General features: G+C 36.2%; 2 protein-coding genes and 1 long non-coding RNA gene across 3 annotated transcripts; 2 read left to right on the top strand and 1 right to left on the bottom strand.

Moving 5' to 3' along the window:
* Nucleotides 1,402-5,451, bottom strand: LOC109232191 (aspartic proteinase-like). Its single transcript, XM_019397869.1, has 13 exons — nucleotides 5,396-5,451; nucleotides 4,386-4,713; nucleotides 4,249-4,309; nucleotides 4,039-4,133; nucleotides 3,856-3,968; nucleotides 3,535-3,703; nucleotides 3,409-3,448; nucleotides 3,264-3,328; nucleotides 3,076-3,189; nucleotides 2,840-2,986; nucleotides 2,643-2,759; nucleotides 2,005-2,090; nucleotides 1,402-1,930 (listed from the first exon to the last, which is right to left on the bottom strand). The coding sequence occupies exons 2-13, from the start codon at nucleotides 4,710-4,712 to the stop codon at nucleotides 1,846-1,848; spliced, it is 1,419 nt and encodes a 472-aa protein (XP_019253414.1). The 5' UTR covers nucleotide 4,713; nucleotides 5,396-5,451; the 3' UTR covers nucleotides 1,402-1,845.
* On the top strand, nucleotides 8,974-10,156 carry LOC109232771. The gene is made up of 2 exons (XR_002068987.1): nucleotides 8,974-9,120; nucleotides 9,584-10,156. It is a non-coding gene; the product is annotated as an uncharacterized LOC109232771 (long non-coding RNA).
* Nucleotides 17,525-19,323, top strand: LOC109232611. The gene is made up of 4 exons (XM_019398371.1): nucleotides 17,525-17,992; nucleotides 18,116-18,476; nucleotides 18,675-18,846; nucleotides 18,924-19,323. Exons 1-4 carry the CDS (start codon nucleotides 17,525-17,527, stop codon nucleotides 19,321-19,323), a joined length of 1,401 nt encoding a protein of 466 aa, XP_019253916.1.

Genomic DNA, 20,669 nt, shown 5'->3' with positions numbered 1-20,669 from the left:
GGGAAAAATGAGGGGTATTGGGGGGTCGTTTGGTTTAATTTAGGTAGGTTAAACGAGGACCGTTGATCTGAATGATCAACGGTCCAGATTGGATGGGGTAGGTGGGTCGGATAGGATAATTGGATTGGGCTGGGTATTGGATTGGTCTAATTTGGGTTGGGGCTTGGGTTTAATTAGGCCAAATTAGAAAGCCAAATGTGGCTATAAGTTAAATAGCCTCTTTTACCCTCTTAATTTATAAAAACTAATAAACAAATTTCTGGAAACAAATTAAAAGTACTAAAATGTCTTATAATATATAATTATTAATTTAAAAAATATAAAATCCCATTTTATAAAATATGAGACGGATTTAAAAATGGCTAATATTGCAATTATGCAATTTTACCCTTAAAAATACCAAATAAATTTATAAAAATATGTAAAAAATATCTTAGCCATATTTTAGTACAAAAATAAGAATCCAATAAATGAATCACCAAAAATGATAATTTTAGGGACCATCATTGGATTTTTCTTGATAAAATAGGGCAGTAAATTGATTTAAAAATCTTTGAAAAATTAAGGAAAAATAATAGGACCTTGGGATGTACTTATATATGCCTATATAGGCTATTTCGAGGGTATTTTGCATATTTAAAAAAATACAGGGAAAAATTGGATATCAACACTAATCACCCAGAGCATGTGCGGAAGTGGGGACAGGCGTGTGAAGGTTAAACTTAAGCTATAAATACCCACACTCCCCTTACTTGTAATTCATTCAGTTTTCTCTCAACTTACTCTTTACTTAAAGTTGTTGTATCCTGGCCCGGCTAAGCAATCAATCTCTCCTTACTTAGCAAATATTGTGGCTCATAACCAAGCTCAATAAAATCATTCTTTCTTTTGCTTATATATTTTTATTGCTTTATTCGTTACTTATTTAGCCTAATTCTACAATTCATTCAATTAAGCTTTGATTTGAACCGATTGCTAGTGACTTTATTAAATATAAATTTAATTATTTTATATCGAAACTATTTTTGGGTTGAATAAGTAATACATGAATTAGTAATGCGCTAATTATTTCTTGTTGTGCGTTTGGTTCATTGTATTAAAAATTGGATATAAAAGATATTATTTAAAATCTAATTAATTGTTTGAACTAAAAGGCTATCAGTTTATAATTATATCCATGGATACTTTACTTTCATAGGCTTCTAGGGAAAAAACAAGGATACTTTTGTCCTTTTATTGTTTTTCTATGTATAAATTATACATGAATTAGTTATTCCATGTTAATAGTGGTATATATATATATATATATATATATATATATATATATATATATATATATATATATATATTATTAATTATTAACTATATAATAATTGAACTAGGGTAGTACGACGAAGGGCATTTTCGATATTACTACTACTTTTTATGGGCCATTTGGTATTCAATTACAACTCTTTATTTCTCTATTGTACACGTGAGACAACTGGTTTCCCCCTTTTTTTTTTTTCTGAACATTTTCACCACCTTCATTCCATGGATTTCAGTCCAATACCAATCTCGTTGAAAAAGCTCAACCATGGCTAAAGGCTTGGAGATCTGTGTCTCTACATCGACAATGGGCGTCCTTCTCCACCTAACTTCTGAAGTATATTATTCCCAAAACCATTTCTCAGTGTCCAGTGTTCATCAGCATGAAGGACATTGAACAAAGGGGTAGAAACATAGAACAGTTTTATTGGTCTACCTAGAAAGTAAATTCAAGCTGCAAAACCAAACAAATTTTGAGTAATAACAGTACAATGTCCTTTGAACAATTCTATGTCATAATCCTTGAAACCGACCACTCTAAGCACTTTCTGCAAATCCAATTTGTGAACTGCCAAAGTCGAAAACTGTGTGATATGCTCTCAAGAATGCATCTCCAAGAACCCTGCAAAAGTAGAGTTGAATACATCATACAACTGGATGTTATATTACTTATGGCAGTACTGAAAATAGTCTTACCAGAGGGGACGTCGCGGATGCACGTTTAAAGTTGTAAATCCACTAATACAGTGGACACCTTGGCTGTCATCAACTCTGATAACATACTATTACACAGAAAGGAAGATAGTAAGTGGAAGAAGAGAAAGCATTGCTATTTAAAACTATAATATGTTTATATACGGCCTAAAAACCAGACGCTAACGGCTTTTTCAATGAACCTTACTGGAAATTAGTTCAAGTTGTCGAAGCAATTTTAATCCACATTGCTCCAAAATTGCCAACCGCACGTGCCCATGTCGGATACTCCAAAAATTGTGCAATGACATTTTTGCAGGATCCGAGCAACCAGTGGTGGATCTAGAATTTGAATTTTATGGCTTTAACCTTTAAGATTTTTAGTATTGAACTCATTGTATTTTTAAAGTTATAGGTTCAGCACTACTATTTATTAGATTTGACTGAACCCGGTACTAAATGTTGCATCCGCCTCTACCAGCAACATAAATTTTAATGGGAAGATAAGAACTTCTATTCGATATTATGTCATCTTCGTAACTCCTAAAATTAACACAAGTGAAGTAGCACAGATGCACCAGTTGCTACCTTTAACACATATTGATAATGGAGGAATAGTTTGAGATAACATAAAAACAAACCTGATCTGGAGAAAGGGGAAAAGATTTGTCTCCAATGGTAAATGTTATATGTGGGAGGGCAAAGACATCACAGTTGATAAATGATTTCCCCCCAGGATTCGGAAGCTTCTCACACAGCTTCAGCACAAATTACATGTATTAGTAGTAAGTAACAAACGAGAACTCGAAAAAGAAAAAGACAACTGTGACATGAATACCTGATTGGCATATTGAAACGCTTTTTCTTTTGATCTCTCTTTTCTAATCTCTACTTGTATCCAGAACACTATCATCTCACAAGATGAACATAAAGATCCATTATTTGTACAGAGTCCAATTCTGTTGCATACGTTCTCCGGTTGTAACTGCATGCAGCCAAACAAAAGGATGACATCTAAATAAGAGAACACCTAAAATACCTGCACACAACAATTAGAAGTTAAAAAGCAGTTACCCCTGCTATCAAGCGTTCCCAGATCGAATCCCCATAATTCGAGACAACTTTTTTGCATTCCAAACTAATAATTCCTTCCGCTCCAATGGCATGATTTATTTGAGTTAAAATAGTCTGAAATGGAGATGGCTGAGAAGAAACAAATCGTGCAAAAAAGAATTAAAATCAACAATGGTTTAAATACAGACAGTTGGACCAGCGATAAACGATGTTCCTGTATCCACAATAGCTGGACATCCATCCTTACAAAGGCCTGAAAGGGAAAGAGCAGAAATTACACTAGAGATGCATTGTTTTTATATAGTAAATCACTTATGTATATGATGATATTACCTGTTGAATTGTTTCCTATAAATAGATCCCCTATCTCAATCTGGAATTTTTGACAAAAACTCAGTTTTTTCAGGTTACCAAGTAACCAATACAAATAAAGTTCCATTAAACGGAGACGCAGGTTACCTCCCAATAACCATTTTGAGCGACTGGTACGTATGTATGCTGACCCCTGAAGTGAGTCCAATCCATGCCTCCAAAGATAATTTCACCCGCTATCTTAGACGTAGGATCTCGATTTAGCCAGAATGAGAAGATTGACTTGGTAACCATATGCTGAAGCAACATGTTATACCTGAAATTAACTCACACAAAAGAATGTGGATTTCAATTTCAATGACACAGGTAAGAAATCAATAAGAGAATGTACAGGCTCATTAAAACTATGTCAGAAAGCATAAATTACTATGTCAAAAGTTATTATAATATGAAGAGATAATAATTTACCATACTGGTGTGATATTCCCTGAAGTCGTGCCCTGAAATCCAAGTCCTAGTACTCCATCAAATCGTGCACGCAAGAATGTGAAGTATCCCTCCCGTGTTACCTCAGTGAAAACCTGTTTAATAAATTTTATTCAACATGTAACTTGAAAACATATCTACAATTTCAGCTGCAAAGACCGGCACCTGCTGCTTTAAGACAGCACCTCCAACTTTCACATTGTCTTGGCTGAGGAATCCATGCACTGAACCAGTGCCAAAAGGGATTTTGCAAGATTTTCCTATCATAAAAGCCCATATATAGAAGTGATAAGTATTTCGATTAAGCTATTCTACGCTTAATATCAACAATGCATCTAACCAAAATAAAGGTTTGGAGGTCCATTGGGTAACTACCAATTTTTGTATACGTATTTGACAGTCTTGATTTGTACCTGGAACGAAGATAACATGCAATCTGCATTGGAAAAATCCATTCAAAAGTTAGTTTCATATTGTGAAAATTGTTAATCCACAACTTGACAAAGACTAACCGAGAAGAAACATCTTGAAGAAGGGACCCAAAGATAGGAACTTCCAGTATCAAACACAACAATGAATCGTTGGGGCGGTGAACCAATACCAATCTCCGCGAAGTACTGAACATCATGATAATTTTTTAGGTAAACTATCTGGTCATTCAGAGCAGCCAAATTTCTATTGCGACCCCTGAGATCTTTAGCATAGATTCTTGCATCGCTTATGCTAGAAAGGTCCAACGATTGCCTTTTTAGCTCAATCCTAACCATATCATCAGCATTTACATTGATGCAGGTTATATACCATATTACAAGTGATGCAAGAAGAATTTTGATCTCCATTCTGTTCACATAGAGAAACAAATTCAAAAACAAAACAGAGCTGCAAGAACAATTTAAGAAAAATATAAAAATATAGTATTGTCTTCAAAATGCTTGTTTACTGTTAAAATCTTACTTTAAGTTTTAATACTATGAATCAATCTATCAATCAACTGGATTATATGTTAGTTGGATTCTGGCTATATGAATCCATTTTACTCTAGTATTTCTTTCAAATATTAAATAAGGGTTCTAAAGTTTATTATCTTAATCACACAATTATCTCTACAAGGACATACTACCAATCTCTAACCAGAACAAGAGGACCTTTAACAAATGCCGGACGCCTGGACCTAATACAAGTGTAGTAACCAGTGGCGATGCCAGAAATTTCATCCCCGATAAAGAATGTTCAATATATGTTATATATCATTAAAATCTAATATTTTACCTATATATACAGGTGGTCAGTTGACCACCCTTAGGGCTATGTACCTTCGCCCCTGGTAGTAACAATAATTGAACATTAATCTCAACTCTAACTTCTAAGACTAATCATACGTAATGTACTATAGTATTTAACCATTTCAAACGATCTTTATTACATTTTAAATATGATTGCATAAAGAAAACTAAGAAAATGAAAAGGCTAAATACATAAACTAGGCAAGTATCCAAATAAAAGCAAGCAGCTAGTATCTGACCCAAAAGTGACAAACTCCAAGGTTCATGCAAAACCCATAAAAGGCAAAGAGATGGCAGTTCCAAAATGCCACAAAACGGTATTTTATATGTGGCCAAGAAGGGCAAAAACTCACCAAGTCATCGTAGGCAGTGAATGAGTCCAAATTTTGAGGAAACCTCCTTGTAGTTTCGATTGAACTACATGATATAATTACGCACAAGAAAGAAAAAAAGGTACAGATTGCACTTTTTGAAGTTATTTTTTCTTACCATCTATCCATTTAGCTGAGGTGGTCATAGGTACATTAACTGTAGAGCATAAAGAGCAATATTGCATAAAGATTCTTGCTCTCATTTCTTGTTTGATTTCATTGTGAGTTAGAGTTAAAAATTTAATAAATATAGAATGTTGGCATACAACTTCTTCACTGAAGTTATAGTTGCAGCATTGCCAAAAAGATCAAACTCGAATTAAAAACCTTTTGGTATATTTAAAATAGTTTTGCAAACTTTAATATTTTAACCAGGAAAAAAAAAGGGAAAAGAAGACAAAGGCATACCCAATTAACCCAATTTTGTTTATCATCCTCGTAAGGAAGCAACATATGTTGGCCAGCATACGTGTTTCCTAATTTTTGGATTTGGGGTTCGAGAAATTTCGCCCGTCACACTCATGCAAATATTTATCATTTTTATTTTTATTTTTGTTTTTGATAAGCTTAAAGGAATCCTAAAGGGTATATGGATTTTGGAGGCGCATGGAGGTTCTAACCTGTAAGAATTTGTTTGGTACGGGTGATAAAGGATAATTAATTTTGAGATTAAATTTAAAATGAGTTTAGCTCACGTTTGATTGAGATAAAGTCGCAGCATAATTTATTCTTGAACCGAATCATGCCTGTAGACATCTAAATTTTAAGGGATCAAGCCAAATCCTAAATTAAAGGTAGTACAGGACTCTTGAAATCCTGGGAGTCTATTAGCGTTTTTTGGAGGTTACTCTATCCTAAATCCTAACTCACACCTATATAAAGAGATACATGTTCCCTTGAAGAGGGGTCTCAAAAAAAAATCCCATAAATTCTCGGGATATTCACAAAGGGATCACGGCATAAAGTAATGTCATGATCAATAGATGTTCTTCCTGATAATCAAATACTTCAAGAAGAATATCCATACAATGATCGACTTTCATGGAGATTAAATAATCCAGAGAGGTCCTTATCATCCCATGTTCGAGAATATGCTGATACAGCCCTCGAATAAACGAAGAACAATTCGGAAGAAGAATCAAGGGATAAACAGAGTTGTAACCCGCAATGTTTATCAATAAAATCACTTTATTCTTTTGTGGTTGCAGTTTAATTTTCGTATGTTAAAAATTTATTGCAAGCAAATTGGCACGCCCAGTGGAACCAGTTCTGCCCTTCATCTCTTCCTCCTGTAAATCGAAAACTCCAAGTTTCAAAACCATTTGTTGCGATGGTCGAGTACTTCAAGTCTCGTCTTAAAGTTTCGGCAAGCCTACACCCCGACAAACCTTGAAGTAGGGGGCATTTGTAGACATCGAAACTTTAAGGGACAAAGCCAAATCCTAAATTAAAGATACTACAGGACTCTTGAAATCCTGGGAGTCTAATAGGGCTTCTTGGAGGTTACTCTATCCTAAATCCTAACTCACACCTATATAAAGTGATACATGTTCCCTTGAATAGGTATCTCAAAATCCCATAAACTCTTGGGATATTCACAAAGAGATCAAAATATGGCCGGATACTTCTTGACAATCAAATAGTTCAAGAAGTTGGAGATCAAATACATCCCCAGAAGGTCTGCATCATCCTACATTCGAGAAATACACGGCTTCAGCCCTCGAATCACGTAGATAATCAGGAGAGAAGAATCAAGGGACACACAGAATTGTACTCACAATTGATTAGTAAAAATATTTTTCTCTTATTTTGTGATTGCAGTTTATTTTTCATTTGTTGAAAATTAGTTGCAAACAACGCCAACTTCTTGAACCGAATCACACCAGTGTTATGGAAGTTCCTGGATCGTGTAAAATAATACTAGTACCAAAGACAACACGATTACTTATCCCGTTATTATAGTGTTTTTTTAATCCTTATAGAAGAATGGGATAACAATCCCAAAATAATTAATCCCGAGATAACTTGTTTACGAAAATAATTAATCCTGAGATCAGTAGCAATCGGTTTTTATTTTTTTATTTTTTTTTATTTTCTAGCTGATATTTGGTACCCACATTGAGGTCCAATTAAAAGGAGAAGTGTTTCCTATCAGATTTTATTTCTCAGTCCTTCAAACCGAAACTTCTGGTTAAGCTTGAATATATATATATATATATATATATATATATATATATATATATATATATATATATATATATATATTAGTTGAAAGAATTGATGCTATTAAAACTTGAAATTTTAATTTTCTCTCTACTCCTCACACATGGACTGCGCCAATTAGCGAAAGATTTGGTTGCTAAAATTCGATTGAAATGATTCCCCGTTAAATGATAAACAAGATATGCATTTTATTTCATTTTATATGGTATTTTCTATCTATGCAATTATTCTCGTTTATTATAACTAGTTATTAGGTACGTCCATTGCGCTTGTACTTCATATTATTGGGTATCAATATAAAATTTTAGTAAAATGAATTATAAAATTAAAGTCTTTAAAGAAAAAAAATACAAGTTTGTTAATCATATTTAGCCAACTCAATAAAGCAAGAACCTTAATTTACAGAAATCTTCGAATCTTTATTGGAAATTGGATATATGAGTAGTTATGTACAATTACTCCAAACAAGCATGCACAATTCTAAGTAGAAAGTAAAATATCTTTAACATGAGGAATTACATTTAAAACATGAAAAAATATCTCTAAGCTTCTTTGCAGTGAAAACATATGGCGTTTAACATGGCCATACTTATCTGTGATGTAATTGGCACGATGACGCAACTAAAGTTAAGTGTAACAGATAAATTAACAATTTAAATATATCACAAAAGTAAAAGAAATAAGGACGTAGATGTTATGTAGAACATTAATACATCAAATATTGGTATCAAGTAAAAAGAAACAAAAGACATAAGCTAAGAATGGTTCGCAAAAGAGGAAAAGGAAAAGTAAAGACAAAGACAGAAAAATAACTTTGAATTCACGAGATCTCATCATAATATTATTTTTATCGAAAGAAAAAAAAAAAAAAGGAAACCACTATAATTAAGTCCAAAAAACATCAAGCGCATAAGCATTAAATTTTCTTACTTTTTCATTACCATACTTCTGAAATGTACATGGCAATTGGTATAGTATCTTGTTTTCCATGTTATGAGGCATAAAGCATTTAATCGGAGATATTTTAGAGGGTAAATTAAGTGGGTAATATTGTCATTCAATTTCTGAAGGATATTTTAGTAAAATATTTCAAATAAAAGTCCGCACACTTATAATATACTAGTACTAGTACAAGTATAGTATAATTACAAAAATATCACAATTAATTAAAGTAGAAATGGAAAAAAAGAGATCAACTAAATCAAATGCATTTACTGATCAGATTTGCATTGACAAAATTCAATTAGCATTTAATAAATTTACCATAAACAGATGATCTCCGTTTAGTATTTCTCTAGCCTGACCCGGCGTAGCTGGACCTTTTTTCCTGTGGATCCTCCGGATTCGTCATTCGATCGAAGCAGCAGAAGGTTTTTTCACAACAACAACACATTTACTTATATAATTCTTTTACATTTTTTTCCAATTATTTTAGATTCATCAAATAAATAGAGGATTTTGTTTCTAACATTGATTTCTTTTGTTGATTTATTTTTCCTGGATTTTTTTGATTGACGATCATTACTTAGGGTTTGAACATGCACGGTTGTTAAAAACGGGAATGTGGAAGGTCAGATTTTGTGACGATACATATTTGATCTCAGTGTGTAATTTTTGTTGTAAACCATGTTTAATTTGCTATTTGAAATTAAATATATAGATGGTTTGCGGGAATATAATCAATTATTTTTGTGAGAGAAGAAAAATGTTAAGAGTAAGTGGGCAATAGATCAAACCGTGCATCAACTGGAGAGACTCTCGAGGATTTCTTTAAGATGTTATTATTTAATTAGTGATACATAATTATTTTACACTTATTTTATCCTCTTGCAGAATGGTAATGGATGGCATTGTGGAGTCATTGAACAAGGCATATCAGGAATTTATAACAGCAGCAGCCATTGTACTAGAGACAAGAGAGACTCATGGTGACCAAAAAACAGCAGCTGTGAGTTCTGCTATTGAAAATTTCCATCAACATTTGTTATTATTCAAATCTACTTGTGATGAAGCAGAAGGATTTGTTGATTATTTGAAGCATAGTTTAGGGTGCGATAAATTTCCGTCTTATTCTCCAGAACACGTGTCAATTGATAGTGACAATGATCAGTGTAATCCTATTCCTATCGAGGCTGATGATGAGAAAACGAAGACATCATAATAGTACATCAAAGCCTTAGAAATTCCAGACAAGACTTTATAAAATGCCATCGGACTAAAGGCATATATAATGATCCATTTTTAGGGTCATTCTTCTTGGAGTAAACTGATTTTAGTTAATTGAACAATTTGCATCACTGGTTTGTTTTTGAGGTTTGGAAGTCATAATGTCAAATGATGTATTTAAACATGTGACTTAGATTGATAGTTTTTTACTCATGGTTTTATTTTAGTACGTTCAAGACATTGACCATGCTTTGACATTTGACTGCAAAAATGTGATTTTAATTATGTAGTAGGTAGAGCCCAATATGTTTACCTCGAAACATGAGCTTAGCGATTAAAGATATTTTGTGGTTTTAAAGATACGTGAAATATTCTAATACTAATGATTATACAAGTAATATTGAGCTTAAGTAAGGAGAAATAAAGAACCAAATCAGCGTTGTTGTAACAGTAGGGGACCTCGAGCTTGACTTATCCATGGACCTCGAGGTCAGCTAAGAGTAATAAAGTATGAACAATAAAGTAAAGACAATAAAGCTAAAGAATAATTGGAGAGCACGTTAAACAAGAAGAATAAGAATGTTCTATTGCAATGAATGATCTCTCTCCTTACAAAGTGATTGGGCTCCTCTTTATATAGGAGGAGGAAACCCCAATATAGTACATTCTTCATTATACTAAAGAATCCTATTGGTACAGGTGTATAACAGCCTAGTACGGACCTGTACCATTTCGTACAAATCTTATCCTTTAACTAATGCCCCGGCCCACGTGTCCTTGAGAAATCCCATTCTTTTTTGATTGACTTCGAGATTGTACTGCCCTCGATGTAGGCCGTGTCAGGCCTTCGATCAGCCTCCTCGGGGTATATGTCTCTTGGCCGGATCTGACCTCTACTTCGAGTCTCTCGGACTCGGACCCATAGCTCGATTTAAGACTTCAAAATCATGCTCCTCGATTTTAACCGTATACAAATAGTCCCCGCGTTTCTTAGAATGAAATGATATGAAACGATTTGAGCCTCGATTCCCCCGAACCACTTGTGATGACATCATGGCTGTGACGTAGGCGCTTGAAGTGATCGAAAATGTCATGTCAGTGTGCTTCCCCAGGACGTTAAATACATTTCAACCTTTGTCGGCCACTTGCGCCGCCGGTCCCGTTGTCCGCTTTCTATAAATAGGAGATTGCTTTGTTGGACAACAACTACACTTATTCCTTCCTCTTCCATCTTTAGTCCTTTCCCTTCTTTACTTCTTCCTCTAATCACCTATTTCCATGGTTCAAACTGGTGGCCACAAGGTCACATGGCAACGACTTTACCAGTTAAGCCAAGGTTTCCTTTTTCAGAGCTTCGGCTCGAGACAACGAGAGAAAAGCACCGGATCTCTTCCATATCAGAAGATACACGAACTTTACACTGCTGCTCATCTCTCTTAACTTCAACCTGGTGTGACGCTTCATTCCTTTTGCTTTCCATGGAATGAGGTGGCGCTATTATCTACTAACTTTTGCATCCCACATCGGAACAGAGTTCCGAGGATGATCATTCTTGGACTGTTGCTCATGCATCTTGCAACCCCTTTTGGTTTTTCCCTTTTGCTCGCTCTTTCTTGATGTATGGTAGCCCAAAATTTTAATGGAATGCTCGATCTCTGCTGCTGGAGATATAATTACCCTTACCGAGGGCTTCTTGTCCCATATATACGTTCCCAGAGATTTGGAATGGTATCCCCGAGAAAAGGGTTTCCGGAGATGATGCTCTCGAGGTCACGGCCTTAAAAGTGATAGAATCTTTAGCTTTTGTTTTCGCTTCTTTGTTCTCGTGTAAGTATCCTTCATGGGTGCCATAGTCATACTTTGTAATCATTTCTTGGAGATATATAAAAAGATCTTTTTGTATCCCTTTTGGCCCAGGCCGAATTTTATTCTGTCCTTATTCGTAAAAGACTCGATTTTATGATTTCAATGACTATCTCAAATATCGAGCTTTAGGACATAATAAACCCTTAGGTTTTTAAACGATCAATACAATACACTTCGAGGTCTTTGTTAATCCTCGAGCGAAGCTTGAAGGTGAACTTGGAACGTCGGGATTCTCGAGCCCAAGTTAGGTGAGAGCAAGGTCTCGAGATAAAAATAATCCTTATACCTCTTCGTGGTCCTCGAGTGAGAATTTGCTCGAACTCGGATAGCCCTTGGGCTTAGTAGTCGAGCGAGCTTTTGCTCAAACTTGAAATAAAGATAGCTCTTAGGCTTTATGGATAGTTCCTTAATGAGCATTTGCTCGAACTCGGGTAGCCCTTGGGTTTAGTAGTCGAGCGAATGTTTGCTCGAACTTGAAACAAAGATAGCCCTTAGGCTTCAGAGATAGTTCCCGAATGAGAATTTGCTCGAACTCGGGTTAAGATAGCCCGTGGGCTTAGTAGTCGAGCGAATGTTTGCTCGAACTTGAAATAAAGATAGCCCTTGGGCTATATAGTTGAGTGAGGATTTGCTCGAATTCGAAGTAAAGTTAGACTTTAGGCTTTATAGATAGTCCCCGAGTGAGAGTTTGCTCGAACTCGGGTCAAGATAGCTCGTGGGCTGTATAGTCGAGTGAGGATTTGCTCGAACTCGAAGTAAAGTTAGCCCTTAGGCTTTATAGATAGTCCCCGAGTGAGAGTTTGCTCGAACTTGGGCTAAGATAGCCCATGGGCTGTATAGTCAAGTGAGGATTTGCTCGAACTCGAAGTAAAGTTAGCCCTTAGGCTTTATAGATAGTCCCCGAGTGAGAGTTTGCTCGAACTCGGGTCAAGATAGCCCGTGGGCTGTATAGTCGAGTGAGGATTTGCTCGAACTCGAAGTAAAGTTAGCCCTTAGGCTTTATAGATAGTCCCCGAGTGAGAGTTTGCTCGAACTCGGGTTAAGATAGCCCGTGGGCTGTATAGTCGAGTGAGGATTTGCTCGAACTCGAAGTAAAGTTAGCCCTTGGGCTTTTTTAGGTTGGCCCTTAGGCTCTTTGAGTTGGGCCAATTTTGCCTCTAAGAACGGCTATAATTTTCCCCCCTTTTTTGGCTAAAAGACTTAGTGACAATTTTTCTATGCCTTGGCATGTTTTTTCGTACCCGTTGGGTTTTTCGAAGGTTCGACTGATTGGAACCTCATTTGTAATTTGATATGCAACGTTAATCAAATACCTCTTGAGGTTTGAAGGCTGATGTTATCGAAGCCTTCGCATTATTCGAGGGCTGATTATATCAAAGCCCCTTATAATTTGCTTTTGCCGAGGGTAGTCTGATTTAACCGGTATTTTTCGAAGTATATGAAGGCCTTTCAGTTTTATGGCAGAAGTCGGACGTCATCGAGCCGCATTATTTCGGCCGTAGCCTTTTGATGTGACCGTAGTCTTTTCATGTGATCGTAGTCTTTTGTATGGCCGTAGCCTTTAGGCCTCGAGTGTGATGGCCTTGGCCTTAATATCGAGGGGATGCCTTTTTGAGGTCTTGTGAGCTCGAGTGTACCTCTTTGAGGTCTTATAAGTTCGAGTGTGACTCTTTGAGGTCTTATAAGTTCGAGTGTGCCTCTTTGAGGTCTTATAAGTTCGAGTGTGCCTCTTTGAGGTCTTATAAGTTCGAGCGTTTGATGACTCGATGTGTCGATTGTCGATGAAAGTCCCCGAGTATTCGGCTACATTCGGGGTTCTGGCCCTTGAGCCGTTAAATATGAAAATAGTAGACTTCTTTGAGGCACAAAGTGTTTTGATATAATAATAATGCTTCTTCAAATAATCGATAGATGCATACATGTTTTGCCGCTGGGGGCTCGACTATTCTATATGGACACGGTTTATTTGACTGTTTGGCCCATTACAACATTCCCCTATTGAGGCCCTCCTTGGCATGGAATGCTTTCTTTGAGAATGCGTCTTCCTAGGGTGATGCCCCCCAGTGTTCGAGGTTGATTGAAAAGAATCCTTGAATACTTGTAGAATATTCCATAGGTAGCATATAGGTGCTGCCTCATTAAAAAACTTGCCGGTAAAACCCATTTGGGATAAAACCCGAACTAAGGGAAAGAGTGCAACGCGAGCTTCGAAACCCCAGGTCTTCGAGCTGAAAGGTGCTTCGATGTTTCCAAATGAACATCTGCAAGGAGTTAGTTTTGAATACAAATGGAAAAAAAGGGAGAAGGTCATACCTCGACAGTAATGGCGTTTGAGAAACGATACAATTTAATCGTTTGGTAGTTGCTCGCCTCCAATTGTACTAAGTTTGTAAGATCCTTTCCCTATGACTCCGGGGACACGGTACGATCCTTCCCAATCGGGGCCTAGTTTTCCTTTGATTGGGTCTCGAGTGTTAAGAGTGACTTTCCTTAGGACTAAGTCCCCGACTCCGAAATATCGAAGGTTCATCCTTCTGTTGTAATACCTTTCGATCCTTTGTTTTTATGTGGCCATTCAAATTAATGCGGCCTCATGTTTTTCATCTAGTAGTTCGAGAGAAGTGTTCCTAGCTTCGTGATTTGAGTCATTCGGTGGCTTTGTTTTTATCGGGATTGATTTCGATACCCCTGTTCGATACCATGAAGCCCAAGATCTTGTCCGAGTCGACTCCAAAAAGTGCATTCCTCGAGGTTGAGCTTCATGTTGTACTTTCTTAGGATATCGAACGTTACCTGCAAATGGGTCAAATGGTCCTCCGCGCGCAGGGACTTAGCATGTCATCAATATAAACTTTCATGGATTTGCCTATATGATTTTCGAACATCTTATTAACTAGGCGTTGATATGTGGCTCCTGCATCTTTTAGCCCGAAGGGCATTACATTATAACAATACGTTCCATACTTGGTGATGAATGAAGTTTTCTCCCGGTCTTCCGGGTTCATTTGAATTTGGTTTTACCCGGAGTAGGCGTCGAGAAAAGTAAGGATCTCGTGGCCGGCCGTAGCATCGATCAGGCGATCGATGTTGGGCAATGGATAAGACTCTTTAGGGCATGCTTTGTTCAAATATTTGTAATCTACACACACTCTAAGTTTATCCCCCTTTTTAGGGACTACCACTACATTAGCTAGCCATTCAGGATATTTTACTTCCCTGATGGACCCTATTTTGAGAAGTTTAGTTACCTCTTCTTTGATGAATGCATGCTTTACCTCGGACCGAGTTCTCCTCTTTTGCTCCATCGGTTAAAATCTGGGATCGACACTTAGTCGATGGGTAGTTATCTCCGGTGGGATCCCTGTCATATCTAAATGGGACCAAGTGAAGCAATCAATATTATCGACGACAAATCGAATGAGTATTGTCCTGAGTTCGGGGGTTAGCCCCGTCCCCAGGTTACCTTTTGTTCCAGAAGACACTCGATTAATATGACCTGTTCGAGTTCTCTGATCGTGGATTTCGTTGCATCTGATTCCTCAGGGGCAACGAAAGTTCGGGGAATGAGGAAATCTTCTCCTTCGTCCCCAGCCACCTGTTCATCGGACATTTGTTGATAAAACAAAATTTCATGTATAAATTAAGCTGTTATTTGATTTTTAGATTCTAATAGTTTAATTTTCTTTGTTGGAAATATCATAATTTAATAAGAAAATTCATAGTTCATCAATGAAGGAGATATCAGACAAGAAAAGTTCAAATACTGAATTATCCAAAGAAAGATTGTATAAACGTGATCTACCACGACAAAGGATAACCGACTCACAATCGGCTACAACAAACTATAACCGATCTATAACTAACTTACAACAGAAGATCATAACCAAGCATAACAAGGCCACAACCAGCCATGACAAGTTCATATCCAGAAGTGAATTGAAAACTTTGTCATGGCTTGCCTATAAAAAGAGGCATCATTCGTGAAATGAAAGAGCAGGAGAGCGAAAAAGAAATCTTAGAAGTGTAATATTGTGCAGAAAGCTTTTCCTTTCTCTTTGTTCTTTAGTTTCGCTTCTTTTTCATCGTTTAGCTATTACTCTGGCTTCATTTCTTGTTCTGAATAAATTGTAGTATTGGAAATTACTCTAGTTCCTGTTTTTAATTAAATAGGAGGAATTATTCTCTTGAATATTTCTTTCTATTTTCTTATTTAATGGGCAAGATTATTTCCATTGTCGGTATTGTTTCTAATATGGAGTAACTTTTCTTGTGTTGGAAAAATGACGGATCTTAATACTTTTATATAATAGTAGATATTATTCTTCAATTTCACATGCTTGAGCTGAAGCTTTTTATTTAAATTTTATCTGCTTTATAGTTGGGTGTTATTTAATTTGTTAACATCTATCTATTTCGTACTACATATTAACTTCTTACTAATTCTGTAATCGAAAGAGGCAAAAGAAGTAATACTTAGTTTTGGTATTGATAGATGTTAACCTATATTTAGTGACATCTAGCTCATATATATTAAAATTGATTCTACACTTATTTGTAATCGAAAGAGGCGCATATTGTAGTAATCAGTTATAGCAAGTAGGGTAACCGAAAGGGACTTACTAAAACAGAGCATGCTTTAGTTCAAGTATATATTTCTGGTTCTTTAATATTACCATTTTAACGATTAATTTGTATAACCGAGAGGAGTGCATTTAATTGTTCAACTATAGTAATAATATATAAATATAATCGTGAGAGGAATTTATACATTTATGAGAAATAGAAGTTGAAGGATAAATGTATCTACTATATAATAAAAATATTAAGTGAAGTCAGGATCCCAACACCTTTTTATTATATTTGTGAAAAACAAAAATATTTTCTCCATTCGTGCATTTTTTGTTAGTTATTCACAACTCAACTCTTTCTGATTTTCTCAAATAGTAATTAAAACAAGAAACATCTGTAGAATAGTACCAATCTCTGTGGATTCGATATCTTTTTATACTATTATTTGACAGAGTAGGAGTCAGAATTATATATACGCTAGTCACTCGTCAAATTTTTAGCGCCGTTGCCGGGGATTGGCTGATCTACTATAGATTAATTGTTTTCCTACTAATTTGAGATTTTTTTTGTCTAATCATTTTAACTTTTCTTCAGAAATTTCAGAAAGTGTATGACCCGTTCCTCTTCTAGAGAACTAGTCAAATACGATTCTGAAACTGAAAAATCTTTACGGTTGTTGCGAAAAGAACAGACCTCACGATCTGAAATTTTCACAATAGAGGAAATGGAGAACGAAGAACTCAATAACCAACTTCCACCACATCAAGTAGAAAATAGTTTGATGAGGTGGCACCACGACGTGATAGAATACTCCGTGATTATACAAGGCCAGATCATTTTGAAGGAGATTCAAGTATGAGGAGACCACCAATTGCAGCAAACAACTTTGAAATCCGCACAGGCTTGATTCAAACCATTCAACAGTCATGTCAGTTTACTGGTGATGTGAGTGAAGATCCTCACACCCATTTAATTGATTTTCTTGAATTAGTTGAAACTTGCAGGTCTAATGGAGTCACAACAGATGCTATCAGGTTGGGGCTTTTTCCTTTTTCATTAAAAGGTGAAGCCAAAACATGGTTGTGAAGTCTACCAAGAGGTTCCATGACAACATGGGACCAAATGACCCAAAAATTTCTTAGTAAATATTTTTCACCTACAAAAACATTTAAAATGAAGCAAGAAATCAATAATTTTATGCAGACAGATTCTGAATCTGTATACCAGGCATGGGAAAGATTAGCAGCAATGTTAAGAAAATGCCCACATCATGGTATCCAAGACCCTGACATTTTATATATTTTCTATCACGGTCTTAAACCCTCTGCTAGAAATGTAATTGATGCAGCATCAAGAGGATCAATAATGGGAAAAACTACTACACAAGCAATGCAATTGCTTAATGAAATTTTGAAAAATGCTGTTCAATGGCCCTCAGATAGAATGACTATCAAAAAAATGGCAGGAGTAAATCAAGTTGAAGCTTTGAATTCATTGACACAACAAATTGCGACTTTAACACAAAAAGTGGAGGCTTTTCAGGTAGGTGCTCACTCATCATCCCAACTTGAGAATTGTGATGTTTGTCAAGGTAATTATCCGAATCATGAATGTCAAGCTTCAACGCAAAATGAAGAACAGGTAAATATGATTGGTTATAGTAATAATTACTCATTTGGTAGTCCCATGGCACAAAAACATCCAGGATTTTAATGGAGTAATCCTAATGGTGCTAATAATCCTCAAAGAATTTTTAATCAAAAGCAGCAGGTACAGGGACCGCCTGGTTTTCAAAATCAAAATAGAGGGCAACAAAATTTTCAACAATATCAGCAGCAACCTCAAAGAGCTCATCAACAAAGCCTTGAAGACCTGATGTATAAATTCATTAAGGCTACTGACGAGAAGGTTAAAAGTCAACATTCAGCTATCAAGAATTTGGAAATTCAGGTAAGCCAATTAGCAACCCTCATGTCTGGACAAATTCAAGGTGCTCTACCAAGCAACACTGAGAAAAATCCAAAAGAACACATCAAAGCCATCTCTCTACGATCAGGTAAATCTCTTGGTGATCCATATGCAGATAGAGAAGGAAAGCCACAAGAAGTGGAAAAGGTAAATGAAGGTAAGAATAAAATAGAATCTAAGTTTCCAAAATTCCAAAAGGATAAAAGGAAAAATGTACTAGAAAATGAATTGATAACAAATCCTCACTCTGTACCTCTGCCTTTTCCCCAAAAGATGAAAAGAGGAAAGCTTGACAAACAGTTTTCAAAGTTTCTAGATATTTTGAAGCAACTTTACATTAACATACCTTTCACAGATGCTTTGACGCAAATGCCTTCATATGTTAAATTTCTCAAAGAAATTTTGTCAAGTAAAAGAAAATTGGAAGAAGTTTCAGTGGTTAAGCTTACAGAAAAATGTAGTGCTATACTTAAAAATAAGCTTCCTCAGAAACTTGGTGATCTGGGAAGTTTTACAATCCTTGTACCGTGGGAGGTACTCACTTTGAAAAGGCGTTATGTGATTCAAGTGCTTCAATAAATCTAATGCCTTTTTCAATTTTCAGGAAATTAGAAGTTGGTGAAATGAAAGATACTGGTGTGTCTCTTCAATTAGCTGAGCAAAGTACTAAGAGACCAAAAGGAATTATTGAAGATATCCTTGTCAGAGTTGACAAATTTGTATTCACAGTAGATTTTATAGTGCTTGAAATGGAAGAAAATACTGAGGTACCATTAATTTTAGGTAGACCATTTCTCGCAACAGGGAGAGCAATTATTGATGTTCATCAAGGACAACTAATTTTGCGAGTTGATGAGGAAAGAGTAATTTTTGACATGCAGAAAATGATGAAATATCCTGGGGATGAGTCATCAACATCTTGTTTTCAAATTGACTTACTAGATGACCTTGTAGACGAATACAAAGATAATCACTTAATTACTATTCATTGGAAAGATGTTTAGTCGGGTCAGGTACCACAAGTAATGAAAATGCCACAATCAGAGAAGAAGCGGAAACATTGGAAAAAGAATTTGAAAATGAGAAAGTATCACAAGAAGAAGTTCAATCAAAAATTGAACTCAAAAATCTTCCTTCTCATTTAAAATATGTTTTTCTTGAACCTGAATTATTTTCAGTAGTCATTTCATCTTCTTTGACTCCAGAACAGGAATACAAACTGATAGAAGTCTTGAGGAAACATAAAAGAGCTTTAGGGCGGACTATAGCTGCCATCAAAGGAATCAATCCAGCTATTTGTATGCATAGGATCCTCATGGAAGAAAATTACAAACCAAAAGTTGTGATGACCCAAAAGGTCATCACTTGCTTTTAAATTGAATTCTCTGTTCTGAGGCCATAAAACCCTCTTTTAACATCGCCTCACTTTACGTGCGCAGTCCGTGTGCGTAGCCGGAAAGCTTAAATGAGAAAATCTGTGAAAAATGATAAATTTTGACTATAAAATGAATTAATTTGACTTCGGTCAACATTTTGGTAAACGGACCCGTACCCGTGTTGTGACGGTCCCGGAGGGTTCGTAGGAAAATATGGGACTTGGGCATATGCCGGAATCGAATTCCGAGGTCCCAAGCCCGAGAAATGAATTTTTAAAGAAAATTGTTTTCTGAAATTGTTTAAAGGATTTGGAAATGAATTTTGATCAGAACATGTTGGTATCGGGCCCGTATTTTGGTTCCGGCGCCCGGTACAGGTCTTATATGTGGTTTAAGATAATTCTGTGAAGTTTGGTAAGAAACGGAATCTGTTTGACGTGATTCGAACCTTAATTGCAAAATTTGATGTTTTAAGAAGTTTGAAATATTTCATTGACTTTGAGGTTTAATTCATTGTTAACGATGTTAGTTTGGCGATTTGATCGTACGGATAAGTTCGTATGATGTTTTTAAGTTAGTACGTATGTTTGGTTTGGAGCCCCGAGGGCTCGGGTGAGTTTCGGATGTTTTTTGGAAGGTTTTTGGAACTCAAAAGTTGCAGGTTTTTCCAGTTCTGGTGTGCTGATACTTTCTTCTTCGCGTTCGCGGGATGACCCTCGCGAACGCGATGTGTTATTTATGCTGAAGGAAAATTCCTTCTACGCGAACGCGTAACCCAGGTGGCGAACGCGAAGTGTTGGGGGGGGGGGGGGTCTTCCCTTCGCGAACGCGGTCCTGGCAACGCGAACGCGAATGCTAATTAAGCCTGGGCAGGGGAGGGGTATTAAACCTACGCAAACGCGACCGCATGGACGCGAACGCGAAGGCTCGAGGGGGTCGCTTCTCCGCGAACGCGAGCCGTCATCCGCGAACGC

Source organism: Nicotiana attenuata, chromosome 9 (genome assembly GCF_001879085.1).
Source record: "Nicotiana attenuata strain UT chromosome 9, NIATTr2, whole genome shotgun sequence".
NCBI classification, from domain to species: Eukaryota; Viridiplantae; Streptophyta; class Magnoliopsida; order Solanales; family Solanaceae; genus Nicotiana; species Nicotiana attenuata.
This window is presented reverse-complemented; position numbering and strand designations above follow the sequence as displayed.